Genomic DNA, 15,182 nt, shown 5'->3' on the forward strand with positions numbered 1-15,182 from the left:
ATGAGGTCCTTGAGCCAAACAAACCAGCTAGGTAAGAGTAACTGAACAATATAGGGGGAGAACTTATGACCCCTGTTTTCTTGGTTTATTTTATTTTCATTGGTTGTAGTGGGTTTTGGAGGACAGCTTGCAACTTTTCTAGGGATTTCAGTCCAGGTGGTAATTTAACTAAGCAGAGGATCAGTAAATAAAACTCTGATTAGATGTCAGTTCTACAATTGAGCTATTTCACAGCTTGGCTTAACCTATGTTTAGTCTAACAGATAAATGTTTAGAGTTCACCAGGACTGCTGAAGTGAAGTTAATATAAAAAGAGTCTCACCAAACCTGATCAGTCCATAAAGCTTTCTTTGTATTTAGCCTTCAACTCCACATGTTTTGCTGAAGTTAAGCTCCACAGCTTAAATTCACAGTTTACTCACACATTAATTTATAAATTTAAAATAAGAAGCATAACCATCTCAGAGTTTTTCAGTGCTGCAATAGTGCAAGGAGATGGAAGACACATGGCTTGGCGTGCTCAGCATCGTTGGAGTTAACCACAGGGGGCCCTGACAGGTCAAAGTCAGCCAGTTTCTCTCTCTCCCTTCTCTCTTTCCCTTTCCTCCTTGCTCTCCTTGAACAAGACAGGACACTCAAGGGAATAGCCCTTTCACTGACTATTTCACTATTTCACCCACCAGTCAGGTGCTTGGAGACAAGGGAAGGGAGCAGATGGGGTCTCACCACTGCTACAAGGAGGAGGACAGGGCTCGTGCAGCCCTGGCAGAAGTGCCTCTCCATGGACCGATTGAATTTACCAGGTTCAAGTGACTTTGAAATTAGAGAGGTGATCTCCATTCACCTACCACAGTTAAATCCAGGACCAGCATACTCAGTCCTTATTTGATCTTGTCTCTGTGCGTTTACTGCAGTGGTTACAATGGAGTCTGTGTCCAAGAGCACCCTATATTTTTAAACCAGTTCAATTCTCCTCCACCAGACAGGAGAAACATGCTGCCATCATGCTGTGCAATGTTTGAGGCCATGCTTCCCTGCTAACCTTGATCCCTCAGTACTGGTGTACCGAGGGGGGCAGACATGTGGGAGAGGCAAGAGCTGAGGTGTAGAGAAAACAGGAATTGAGCGGAAGCAAGGGAAAGACAACGATTTAGGGTAGCCAGGAGCAGCCAGGTGGAAAATGGCTAAAGAAGCCAAAACACAGCCTGGCACTGGTGATGACAGAGACTGAACAAGCATTACAAGCCATGTCAAGGGAACCAAGAGAAAGATTCCTATTTAAAGAGTTTCAAACCCACATCTTCTCTCAAAACATACATAGGGCAGAAGCAGCCGATTTGCACTCGTCAGGTAGTGTCAAGAGAGTTTATGTAACACTGAAAAAAGATGAGCACCTACTTAAAAGCAAACTGTTATTTTTACCCAACACGCAAGCAAATCAAGCTCGCTCATCACAGACAAAAACCTTCATGCTGTCAGCTGTGAGTTCTCTTGGTGTTGTAAAGCACCACAGGGCACAAAATCACCATGTTGTTTTTTTTTTTTTTGCGTTGTTTGTCAACCTCTATTTGCTGGGGATTTGAAAAACAGAGGAGACATGAAGCACAGGAACATCTGAACAACAATTAGCAGACCTTAACAAAAGGCAAGCAATTTCACAAATCTGTGAAATGCATTTTCTGTCTGAGAAAGAGACTGTTAACCTCTCTGCAATACTAAGTAAAAATATGAGGGATCTAACTCATCATCTGCTGAAGAAAAGGACAAGGAAGAGCAGGGAAGGGAAGGGAAAAGGAAGACAGATTGTGTTGTGAGGTAGGTGGAACAGGAGCAAATGTGTTTTGGAAATATCTGGTGTGGATTGCAGTTCATCAGCTCTAGAAGGGGGTTATTTGGTCTCGGCCTCCCTTTATAAATTTCTTTTGTTCACTTGGGTCATGTTACTATTATTCAAGCCTGGATTACAAAAAAGGCAGATCTGCGGGACTTTGCATTTATTTGCTTTGTCAGCTCAACATATTAAGTGCAAGTTTATACGTACACTATACATCTTATTAAATGCTCTGTCTTGTTTTGATCTATTCTCTTCTGACTTATTTTGAACTCAAAGACCATAACTGTAAGGGCCTTCAAACCTACAGATGCTTAGACCGCTGGGGAAAGAGCAGAAAAACACTGAAGTGCAGCAACCATTACTGTCCAACTTCATTACACTCATGCCTTGGAAGGACAAAACAAGAATGTGCTAGAATTTAATCTCCTCTGAGGGAAGAAACTGGAAGCAGAATGTTTGCTCGAAATGACGCACACTCAATCCACTGAAAATCATCAAGATATGCAAAATTTAAATGCAAGTTAAAAATGGACACTGAGAAGATTTACAGACACAGCACCAAGGAAAGTACATTTGTATGGCCATACCCTTGACCCGCAACAGCACAAAGCAGCTGGAAAGCAGGTGTGAAGAACAGAGCACATCCCCAACACTGGAGGCTGTGCGGGATGTGCAGGACTCTGCCAGTCCTAGGCCAGGGCCCAGGTCACAGCAAGAGGGCCCGAGGATGGCATGGATTGCTGTAGCCACCACTGGGCACCTACGGCAGGATCCTCTCAGCATTTCTAGACTGATTTACTAATATTACTAGTATCAATATTTCCATCACAGTCTGGGTTGGGGTAAAGTAGCAGCAACAGGCACTTTCAACTGTGCTCATCCCCACAACAGATCCCAACAACAACTGTAACCGCAGCAGTGCCAAGAGCAAAAAAGAAACACCAGCATATACACACTGTGTTTGGGAAAGAATTGTATTCATCCTTTCTCCAGCAGTGCCATCTTCCTGCTGTAATTACAAACCAGGTAGTAATGCTCGAAGGAGAGATGTGTTAAATGTTTAAACCAGAACCAGTGGTGAGGCTCCTTTGGGAGCTGACAAGGGCAAGTCACAACCACCTCCTGGGATTCCCGCTCCTGCTGCAAAACCTGTTTGGCGAAGGGCTGTGTTGCAACATGTGCTCTTCATACAGAGTGCTTGTTTCTGACTGTAATTTAGCCTCTTGGCAGGAGATGCTCATACATATCAAGCGAAACAGCCTTGCTCATTCATATCAGCCTACACATCCTCATATAGTAGCAGCAGCACAGCGTACTCTCTGCTTCCAGTGGTCTCCTGTGGATCACAGGACAGATTTGGTTAATTGTGCCCATCTCCTCTCCATAAAAGCCTGCTCCACGTGGGACGTTTTCTGGCCTTTCATACTCTTGAGCTATAAAATCCACAAGTGAAGGGGCCTCTGCGGATGCTCCTATGAAACCATTCCACTACTCATTTTACATGGGAAGGAAGGTTAAAAACAGTGGGATGTCACCAGTCCTAACTGAATGTTAAAAATAACATATAACAGTAATGCTTATCACATATGGGAGGAGAAAAGAAAATACCTGAATTATGCTTTCAAAAACAGTACTGTCTGTTCTTACTAAAACACAAAACATAATGAGGCCATCAGTCTACTAATCTTACCAGTTCACCAAGTTCTGCAGAGGAGAGAGGAAAATACAATCCTTAGAGGATGTCAGATTCCCCTTGTCCTCTATTTAAGAGGTTACTAAATTATTGAAATTCTACATTAAAAGTATATTACACATTGTCTAGTGAATGATGGGACTGCAATGTGTAATATAGAGACAGGTGTAAGCTTCCCAATATGTGCACATGAAACAACTTGCTGACCTAAACCACTTGCTTCCTGCCAACGTGATTTCAAGAGAGTCAAGGAGGGAAAAATAAATCCCAGAGTAATGCACTCATGATCGAATTTTGTAGCTGAAATTTATACCACTAAAGACATTTTATTCATTTATTTTACATTATTTAGGTAAATAACATGCAGTGAGTTAGTAGAAGAGCAAATAAAAAATGATCATGGGTCCAGCAACTGCAAATATCTTGTCTTAACCTGACTTCATGCCATGTATCACAGCAGTGTCATGGAGCAAGACAACTCCACAAGGACAGAGGAGTCAACGGTGATTATTTCCTCCTCACCTAGGTATCCATTATAGTCATCTCAGTGTCTTGATAAAAAGAAGAGAGAATGAATACTGGAGCAGATACAGTCAATGCTATATGTGATCGTTACAAATCTGATTGCTGGACTGCACTGCTGAGAAGAACAAGACTTTATCAATAAAGTTTGATGGTGCTGCCAACAGAAATTCAACAGAAAGGAGACAGAAACTTCCTAGAAATATGGCTTGACTTGCCCACTGTTACAGTCAGCCTCTTTACCTTCATATTGGGAGGACGTATTGTACAATGTGTAGAAGTTACGGATGCTTCACAGTTTTTGGGTTTTTTTGTGTAAAAGTTATACAGCATCTGTTGCAATCTCCAGCCGTTTCACCAGGTTGCTCCTGAACTTGTTTCAATCTATATTCAGAATCTGTTGTCAATTGATAAATTAAATGAATGGATAAAGCATGTTCTAGAGAGAGCCCAAGGATTCACTGGCTAAATTCAGTCTTCACCAGCTGCAACTTTGTTGAGGCCTAGGAGTGAATTCAGCTTTCTAAGATGTTTAAAAGAAAAGTTCACATTCTTAATCCCAAAATAAAGTTCAGCTCCAAGCCAGGAATCCTTTGGTGGCAGTGGGGTTTTAGTCATAACATATGACATGTCATTGACTAACAGATAGCTGCACCAAGGTACCAGCTGAACACAGATGGACCAGCCTGGATCCTCCTTTTGAAATCGGAAGCCCCAAGCAGCCACATCTATGCTGTCACACAGGCTGTGCTATTAGTCCAATATTGCCAGTGAAGATACTATAAAACCTCTGCTCTTGTGTCCTGTGCTGTTGGCATCCTCGTGCACCCAGTCACTACATGGCTCGGGGCGGAGGGCAGTTTGGACATGCAGTCACATGCCAAGATGCAGAAAAGCAGTTCTAGTTCCTGAACGATAGCTCTGCTTATGGAGAAGCTCACGAAATGCAGCCGGCTGCTCTGTAGTCCAGGGATCTTGAAGGCAGATTCCCCCAAAAGGTCAAAAGTGTTAGAAAAAAAACAAGACGACCCTCAGACCTACTAGTCTGCTTCCCTACAGTGAAACAAGCTGCGTTGCAGCTGATCTCAAAAGCAGTATTCAGAGCGGAATTTAAGCTATGACAGGCATAAGAGATCTGCAAGACCAGTGTTTATCCTTGCGTTTCAGGACAGCCCAGTTCTGCCAGATTTGTCAGAGAAATAGCTCAAGGAAAAATATCCTTGTCATGCTGCCAGTGCCAGTGCTAAACTAGGTTAATTGTCAGAGAGATGCAGAGGTCGGCCAAACTTGCAGCATATGGCCTGTGTGGCTTAATGTCAGACGAGAAATGAGAGTCTGTTGCTTGTGAGTAACCACCGACCTTCTGCAACTCCATCACCTCACTCCTTCCTCCTACACCACTGGCCCTCCAGGGCTCCCCTGGTGCTTTCCCCTCTCTGGTCCCCATCCCAGAACCAGCCGCTGAGTGGGATAAGGTTTGCCCCCTCCATGCTCCCATTACATGGGCAAGGTATGTAAGCACGTTTCTTATGAGCAGCCTACACAAAAATCAGACATAACTGAGACATAACTCATTCATGAAAAGAAACCTTTCGGCCAGCCATAATTACTGCATTGCCTTTCCAGCTTGGCAGGGTTTCACTTTTTTTTGGCTGACTCAGGTTTTACTTTTGGCAACAAAAATGTATTTGTTGAGATTGACACTGGCCAACGTCAGCCTCTTCCAAAGGTGTGAGAACGCTCCAGCCATGTGAAAACGTGCCAACAGAGGAAAAAGTCTAATTCTGATCTCAAGTGTGTGTAGGTAGCTGTGAATGGAGTAAAGGCGAGTTTCACGCATGCACAGAAGGCATAAAGCAGGGTCTTTCTCAAAGTATAACTGAAATGCCAACTTCCATTACACACAAAATTCCTAGGCAGAATCAACAAATTCTTAAAGCTCTCAAAGGGTTTTTGGTTGCTGGAACTGTCCCAGACAAATTTATTTTTGCACCTAGAATCACAGTGCTGGGAAAAAAGATGCTAACTAGTAATACTTACTCATGCCATGAAAATGCAACACTCTCTAACCCAGGTGGGGAAAGGTATCATCCCTGGGAGAGGATGGCAGAAGGTGGGGGAGAGACCCAGACCCCACTGTCATGCGAAGGGAAACCACCGCATATTTGGCAGAGTGCAATCAGTCCTTGGTCAAAGAGTGACAGGACCTAGAATGGTTATGGTCAGCGGGAACAACTACTTTCTGCTGCACCTCCTATGCTAGCAGCGCGCAGCCTGTATCAAACGCTCCTGAATACAACACTTAATGTGATCAGAAAATTCATTCTGGGCACCTCAACACCATGAGTTTAGATCACAACTCCTATGCTTTCAAGAATAATACAGTATATTTGCGGTTCACCTACATGGGCTTCTGCTTGGGGGCATTCAGGCCATATTTGTACTAAAATGTCAAGCTTTACTGTGCAATTCTAAGGGCTGGGAATATGAAGATAAGTGCAAGAAGATGACCTTTTGCTTTTTAAACTGAAATCTCACACAAACTCCTTCCGCTGCCTGGCAGTTATGCTCCCAACCAGTATGGCTTGTGGCAGCACAAGGGATGGTTTGCAGCTTGCTCCCTAAGTCCTTGCCAGTGCCTCCTCCTCTGCACGTTATCAGTACAATGGGGACTTGTGTTGGCAACACCACCCTACCTTGATCATTTGTAAGAAACCCAGAGAGCACAGCAGCCACACTCAGCTCCGGCTGCAGCGTTCTCCCAACATGAAGTCTGAGGATCTCCCACACCTGCTGGGGACAGTGGACTCCAAGTCCCGAAGCCTCCTGCGGACACAGCACTGTGCACACGAGCCAGGCAGGAGCCAGGTTTGCTGGTGGAGTGAGGTCGGACACAAGACAGGGAGGGGACAGGCTGGGGAAGCAGCAGTAGCTGTTGCTGGAAATTTTGGGAGAGATCCCAGAAGTCTGAAGGAAAAACAGCTCCTGGGAGGATTGACTGCCCTTGCAGAGAGCTTGGGGAGAAACAGAAAGGGAGCCTGAGAGTGCTCAGTGCCTGCTGCTCCTCTGTGCCGCAGCACCTGCTCATACTCGATGTAAGATAATATCCAGATCAGAAGCTTTCCCAAAGAGGGCATTGGAGACAGGGAGAGTCAGGACTGAGAAGACTGGTTTTCTTGCTTCCACGCAAGATGTCAGAATTTGCCATGTTTCCATTATGGCTCCTTTGTGAAGCTCTAGCATAGGAGTGAAGCTAAGGGGCACCCATGCCTTTCTGCTTTAAGTCACCTTAGTCCTGCTTTCTCTGAGAGGCATCCAATTCTAGTACACTGGAAAAGGTCCTGCAAGGAGCAGGGAGTTGGACTTGATGATCCTTATGGGTCCCTTCCAACTTGAGATATTCTATGATTTTATCCGAATGTGCTTTGTTCTGGCTATTTAACGCAAATATCTTAAACATTTCTTTTATATTTTCATTCAAGAATCTTTCCAATTCAAGCCTTGCTTTCCAACACTTTCAGCTTTAATTAAGCTCACAGCGTAACTCCGACACAGATTTCCATACACGCAGCTTTGCACAGAGTAAGGAAGCCAACACATGGCTTTTGCAGTGGACTAACACACAAGCCCAAAAGGCACTCCAGGCTTATCAATTTTGTCACGAATAATGCGTGCCCTGTGCTCCCCAGCCTCTGTGCAGCTAACTTCACAAGGACAGACTTGAAGCCAGATGCAAGTTTCCCCACCGAGTTGAACAGAAATTAAAGCTGGCTGCACGGTTAAGCTCAGTGCTGGTAGGGGGCCAGGAGGGTGCACCTAATACCTTGACCTAAATTGTGCTTACTGTAAAAAAGATGTGGCCAAGGACACTGGGAGACAGCTGACACTTGCGTCTCTTCTTTTTAAACTGAATGAACAGAGAAACAACATTTTACTGGCTCTTCCAGCCCAAAGTGCTGTTTGGAAATTTAGGAGAGTACTTACCGTATAAAAGTTATATGGGGAAACTTGATCCAGTTAATTTGGTGAGATCCCTTTGACTGTTTTATGTAAAACCCAACAGAGGTAAGAAAAAAAGAAGTAAATTTTCTCATGCGGGAGTAGGTTGTGCATTTCACTCTAACAAACAATAGATTTTTTAAAAAATGGCTTGATTCAAATTAGCGGGGTGGATCTAGCTGGTGGATTACCAGCAGTGACTAAGGCCAGGAGCTGTTTAATCCTTGGAGGGAAGCAGCGCCAGCAAGCGCGGCTGCCATGGGCTCCCCAGTGCTCGACCTGTGCTGAGCACAAGCAATGCCCGGCACCCTCCCGAGCACTCGCTTGGTCAGCCCGGCCACGTGCCGAAGGGGGATTAGGTTGGAAACCACCCCACCCTTTCCACGTGACTGAGGTCCTCAGAGGGACAAGGTGAGGTTATTCACTGCCTAGTCTCGCATCCTCCCCCTCGTAAACATATTTCTAAGTGGCCCGTTGATGTCAAAGTGCAGAAAATCCTTCTACTGAGAAATACCCTGCTGCACAGGTCCTGCTTTGAAGTGAGAGGGATAGCAATGGAGGTCAGCATCCCTTGGTGTGAGCAGTGCCACCAGCTCTTCACCCCTGGGAGAGCCTCCTGCAGTGGCCACAGGCTGCCTCTCAGTCCACACACCCTGTTTTTAACCCAGGGAAATAACATACCCTGACTCAAAAGAATGCTTGGGCAAGTATTTCCTTTCTGAAGATATTTTAAATAAGAAAGAAAGAGAGCAGATGCCTGTTGAAGTAGCTTTACAGGGATATAAAGGAGAAGGCATGGACCCTGTACTGGGGTCCCCTCAAGAGCCATGCATACCCTTACGATGCCGAGAGCCACGGGGCTGGTGTGGCTACATCCCGCTCCCTCCCAGACATTCCTTGAGGGATACCTCACAGATTTCTCTTGTCCTTCCACCAGGTGGTTCCATGGGTTTCCCCTCAGGAGGGAGCACCCTGCCTTACCACGGGCTGCTCTTCATGATTTGGCTAAGAGCAAGGACAAGAAGCGCATCTGCACTGAGATCTTTGCTGGGGCCAAGGGAGGGACAACAGGCAATTGCCAGGGAAGTGGTTTTAATGCAGGCAACAGTGTCAGGAGATATGTATTTGCTTGCTGAGAATACCTATAATTATCAGACTGCTAACAGAAAACTAAAAATAGCAGCACCCAACATCTGTCCCATCTGCCCCACTGCAACACATCCACACACCTCTCTTTCCTACCCGCGTGGCACCCAGCTGAAGTGCAAAGGTCTGACACAGCCTTTCCCCAACTTCATTTCTCCTCTTCGACTCTCCTAAAATCTCTTTATTTCTTAGTTGGATTCCAGAGCCTGCATCTCCAGATGGGCTTTGGGCTATACTGTAATCCCTATTCCCCAAGCCACCCATTCTGCACTTAGGAAAAAAGATGCCCTGGAACTAAAGCAAAAAGCAAACCCCTGCAATGCAACACAAATAACCTAACTTTGTTTGAATGGAGTAGAAGGGAAGGGATGTGCTGTATGACTGGGAGGGCAGTGCAAATCTCAGTGCCCTTATTCTTCCTCCTGTGCCGGCACCAGTGATGGGAATGGCATCCCCCCCAGTCCTCCAGCTCTTCCCTTGCTGCTCGCACACCCGCTGACGCCCTTCTCCTCCTCGGCTGGTATCTCTGGTGGCTGCCGGCCAACAAAATAATGAGTCCTGACTGAGGCCAGTATTTGTAGTGGCCAGCAACCAAAGATAGTGTGATAATGAAAAAAAAAAAAAAGTTTTCCGCTTACAACGGTCTAGTTTTGAGCCATGGGGAAAGCCATCAGATATGCTACACACAGCGGTGGCTTTTCGGTTGCCTGTGGGGAAGGATTTATGAAGCTGCCTCTGTGGGCTTTGGGGCACAAAAGGCCTGGGGCAGTAAACCTGTGCCCCTAGGTGCCAGGCTGTCCTGAACACTGCTGCCCATGCTATCCCACTCACAAAACTTTGCATGAAAAACATCCTGCATGCAAGTGCCTGAGCAACCCAAGTAGCAACCTGTAGGTCATAACATTCATATTAACCGATTAAACAGGACTGAAAACAGTATTCCTCTTTTTCTTTCAACTGCTGCTATTAGAGAAGACCTTGAATCCATCCCACAGATTAATACGTCAGTATCTTGTGTGGCATCCAGCAGCAGCCAGAGGCACTGAATACACATGGAGGAGAAATTCCTGAAACGAGCTCAAACTGCCCGGCACCCTTTTGGATTAAGTCAGCCCCAGCAAATCCTACTTTCTGCTGCCCCTGCGAGAGATGGAGCGTTGTGCGAGGTCCTGAGCACTGGCACCAGGTAGCATCCAGGGCTGGGCATTGGGAAGGGGACGTGCACCTCCCATTGCTGACAACTGAAGATGCACGTCCAAGCCCCAGCCCACACCCAGTCTATTAAGAATGACTGCTGACATCCAGTGAGACTAACATCTCTGTGGGTTAGAAGGCTAAATAAATAAGAGACGAATAGCTACTGTACGTCGTAGCCCTTTACCCTGGGAGAATCAGTGAACCTGAATTCCCCAAGAAAAGCAAGTGGGCTGCATCTGCGTCTGTGCTCTGATTAATCTCATCAGTTTGTTTTCCTGGAAACTAGATGTCCCAGATGCCATTGTTTCCATTATACGTGTTCATCTGCTCTGTTTTGAGCTTGACTGCTCCTGTAGCCTGCTTGGCTTAACTGTTTGGTTTTTTGGTTTTTGGGGTTTTGTTTTGTTTTTTAATTTTAAGTTAACGTTGTTAAACAAAATGCCAGTTAATTAAAGTGAGGGCATAGCTGCAGCGCTCAACACCAGATTTGTTACATGTTTAAAAACACCTATGGCATACAGAAACCCTGAGCAGTTGTACGCAGCGTGACTGAATTATTTATAGTTGCCATGCATATCACACAAGACTTTCAAAAGGGGACTTTGTGTTTCAGCAAAACATTGCTATTTTTGTCTGACAGTAGAGACAAAATCATTTGGAAATTAGTCTCATTGGTACTAATCACAACTGTTACTAAAACATTCCCACTGTAGGCACAATACAGTCATTTTTCATTTTTGAGCAGATTTAGCCATTTCATTCATTATCTCAAGGAAGATCTTGGAGCTTATAATTTGTTAAAACACAAACAAAACATAATTAGTTAAAACACACTGGAACAAATATCTGTTTCTATTCATAAAAGCCTTATTAACTAGTACGATAACATTCAAGAACAAATTGAACTAGTATCATTTATAGACGATACCACAGAATATTTGTTTTATGGGTTGCAAAGATCAGCTTTGGGGTTGTTTGAGGTGGGGTGTTTTTAAGACATGAAGACATATGCATGGATTGCTACATTTAAATTCGCATTATAGAGAAAATAACATTCCGCTGTGGGCAAAAGCACAAATATGGGAAATTTCTTTCCTGTCTCAAGTGAATTATTTCTGGTGAAAGGCTTCTCAGCGTTTTGCTACAGGCATGCAGCTTTATACACAGAACATTATGCGTGTACACACAGAGAGCGCTCTACCGGGGGTGTCTATCCTGATGCCCTCCTCTATGCCCAGCTCCCCTGCAAAGCTATTTATGGAAAGTTAAGAAAAGACACAGATTCAGAAACGGAAAAAAAAAAAACAAAACAAAAAACCAAAAACCAAACCCAACAACCACCCAAAATGTCGGCACAGAAAAGCAAGTTGATAAGGAAAAACACAGCTTCACTCAGTATGTCTCAGCTGCCTCCAAAGCAGAAAGCAATAGGGACGTACTGCTATTATTAGCCCTCCGGATGGGAAGCAGCTAGTTCGCAGCACGGTATGAAGCTGTTGGAAAGACGTTGCGGGATTTTCTTTGCACGTACGCACACACACAGACACACAGGCAGACAGACAGACCCCCCCAAAATGCTGGTGGTGAACCCCTTCCCGCCGCTCGGGTGAGACAGACAGACAGAGAGCACGAAGCCGGCGCGACTGTGCGTACTCACAGCTCGGAGTACAAGAAGTGCAGGTTGCCCACATTGTCTATGTAGTTTGCAGGACTTAGCCAAGGTAGGACCAGTAACAGGAGAGCCTTCATTTTCAGTGCAGGGCTGGCACTGCTGCTAGGTTTCCTCCTTCCCACCGTCTCTCTGTGCTGGTGGGACACACAACGTGAAGCTTTTGTGCCAGCCAAGCCCCTTCTAAGCGAGCCTTTCCATTTCAACGCAATGGTAGCACATTATGAATCGAGCTTAAATCCCTTGAACGAAGCTACACTGCAAAAATCATTGACCTGTAAGAGGATTACTCGATCTGACTCTCAGATGGGTAGATGTGAGGGTTTAGGGACAGCACAGCGTGGTTGGCGAGACAGTGACTTATGCTGCAGAGGAGAGCGATGCTCGGGGAAGAGACCTGCCTCCTGCAGGATTCAGAGTGGTTCTTCAGAGGCAGCTGGTATGTTTACATCACTGCCCACAAGCAGATGGGTTACGAGCTAAACTGCATCACAGAAGGGTGTAGCTGTCTGACAAGGGGGGAAAAAATGCCCCCTGTGGAGTTTCAAAGCAGGCAATATCAGAAGACCACACCTTTTTAAAGTAAAACACCACAAAAGATCACAGCCAACTGCTGGCTGTTTGCATCTCAGTCTGAATTCCCCAAATCCAGTCAGATGTGTTTGTGCATCATGTAATAATCCAAGGACATGTCTATTCTCGGTTTGGTTTTTCTTTTGAAGGATGCAAGAGCAAACATTTTAAATTAGGATGCTTTTAATGGACTACTCCATGGTAACTGGTGTTTAAAAAAAAAAAAAAAAGTTCTCTCATCAATTACAAAGCATAAAACAGCGAACTCACCTTGTCCCATCAGTGACCTCGTCTCTGATCAGGGCAGGCTTTCATTTTCTCTCTGAGAACCAGGATTGGTCCAAGCCTGAATCATGCAAGAAACGCAAGGACTGCCGACTGCCCTGGCGGCTCTAGCAGAGTCTACTTTAATTTATTCACTGAGAACACAGATCACGTTCAGTCGAGATTTCAGATGGGCTCTGAGCTGCTCTTGCTGCAGGCACCGGATTGTTTATGATTATTATTTTTTTTTTTTTGTTAGCAAAGTCACACACTTTCTCTCCCCTCTATTGATTCACCGGAGTGAAAGAGAACAGCATCAGCTCGATCTGCTCTGTGCCTGGGCATGCCGGAGCCGGTGCCTGAAGAGCACAATGCCCTTCTCCTCTCCCGCCCTGCCATGAGGTGGAGGTCAGATGGCGAGCGAGGCTTCTGCATTTCTGAGAATTAGGTTAGGCAGAGGCATAAGATACCTTTGGCGATAATTAATAATGCTGTGCTTGAAAAAACATAAAAGTACTGCACAGTCTCTGAAAGCACAAGGTTGCAGAAGTCCCCCTTATGGGTCACTCAGAAAGTTCCTTCCTAATTCTTCCCTCGGGTGGGAATGCCAGGGAGGCTGCACTACCCACCCCCGGGAAGCTGAAACCCCCAACAGCAAAGATTCCCCATGACTTCTTACTCCCCTGCCTCTGCCCTTTGGCGTTAAGGTAACTCAGCCCTCCAAACCATCCTAAGGAAGGAAAATCCATGTCATGAGGGGCAAAGAAGAAGCCGCCCAGCCTATGTAGCACTGCCTCATACTGCACGACCTTATTAGAGGCTTTAGGGTTTGATGGGAAGGGAAACCACTGCTCCATCTCTCCAGTCCTCTGCTCCCTGGGTTTGCAAACCCAGGACTTGGTGGGGGGAGCCTGGCACAGGGGAGGAGGGACAGCAAGAGGCTGTGGGAACATGTTACTAAGCCAATTCCTCCTACCCCTGGCTGGGCTCAGGCCAAGTGAGCCAGAAGCACAGGATCTTGAAGATCCTGAGGGGAAAATCCAGGCCACGGACATTCAGTAATAAGCACTGGCATAAAACTTGCCAGGCTTTTACAGGATCAAATCATGGTTTACAATACTGCAATTCTGCAAGGCACGTATGTGAAGGGTTTCTTTACTACTACCTCAGGGAGGAGAAACCAAGACACTGGAGTGACTTGCACATGTCCATGTAGGAGAGTTGACACTAGAAATCAGGAATTGTGCTAGTTGTATGGCTTCTGTGTAAAAAAAAAAAAAGAAATTCCAATTTGCTTATTTGTTGTGTGAGGGTTTTTTTCCTGTTAGTTTTATGACCACAGTTCCATCACCTCAAAAAAATGAAGACAAAAAGGAGGATCTAAAATAATTAAGGTCAGCTATATGTAGCAAAGGGAAAGGGTATTTGCAGTAGGGGATCAAGATTTTGTGGTTGGAATCTGTAGAGAAACATAATCTTAGTGACAGCAGCTCACAGCAGACTGTCAGTCGCTTTACCTGCACTAATATTGAAATCTGCATTTGAGGCATGTCAGAGAAGTACTAACCAAAGGCAGAAAATTATAAGTAACTTTGCTAATTTTCTCCCTTAGCAGCAGAAAGCTAACCTTGCAGCGCACCGCTGGCCTGGGCTGGAGGCTGCTGCCACCGCCTCTTATGCCATGAGACAGCAGCACCCTCAACAGGGAAAGCCAGGTCCAGAACTGGGTTTGGCCCACCCAAATCCACGAACACCAAGCCTCTAGTATGTGAAAAGCGGGCTTTTGCTCTCTGCGAGGGGTTTATTGCTAATGGGTTTTTTCATCTTTAATAATGCAAAATGGTCATATTTTTTGGTTGGTTAAACCACCGTTTTCAGTGAATAAATTTCTCATGAGAATCCAGGTGCTTTAGAAAATGACATCTCTAGTTCAAATGGGGACGTGTTTGAATGGCAGGCTGCAGAGCCATTTCCAGTTATGGGCTTCAAGACCCAGAAGCCTGCAGCCATGTGAACACACGTCCATGCTCTGGCTCACCAGCCGGCTCACCAGGGATGCTCTGACCCTCAGCATTACCACGTCTGTGCAGGAATGCGCCCTCAGCAGCAGCCTGGAGCCCTGTGCTGGTTGCCCAGGGCTTCTTCCACAACGCACAGGCAGAAGCACACACCTAGGGACACAACTCTCACCTGCAAACCACAGGGGAAGTCATTTCACTGGACAACAGATACAGCCCACATAAAAGGGCATCTCTTAGACCCCACATCTCTTCAAATCTGAGGTG

General features: G+C 45.6%; 1 protein-coding gene across 4 annotated transcripts in view; it reads right to left on the bottom strand.

Moving 5' to 3' along the window:
* Positions 1-15,182, bottom strand: part of LNX1 (ligand of numb-protein X 1) — an 85,182-nt gene that overhangs the window by 53,602 nt on the left and 16,398 nt on the right. Inside the window, exon 1 of one of the 4 annotated variants that reach the window (XM_009474245.2) lies at positions 12,049-12,404. The exons of the other annotated variants lie outside the window; for them this stretch is intronic. Coding sequence (XP_009472520.2) covers positions 12,049-12,140 — 92 coding nt within the window. The 5' untranslated portion in view covers positions 12,141-12,404. Of the gene's footprint in view, positions 1-12,048; positions 12,405-15,182 lie in introns of those variants that run through there. 4 annotated transcript variants of the gene reach the window in all.

Source organism: Nipponia nippon, unplaced genomic scaffold (assembly GCF_047370975.1).
Source record: "Nipponia nippon isolate SJK-2023a ecotype South Korea unplaced genomic scaffold, ASM4737097v1 scaffold_6, whole genome shotgun sequence".
Classification (NCBI taxonomy): Eukaryota; Metazoa; Chordata; class Aves; order Pelecaniformes; family Threskiornithidae; genus Nipponia; species Nipponia nippon.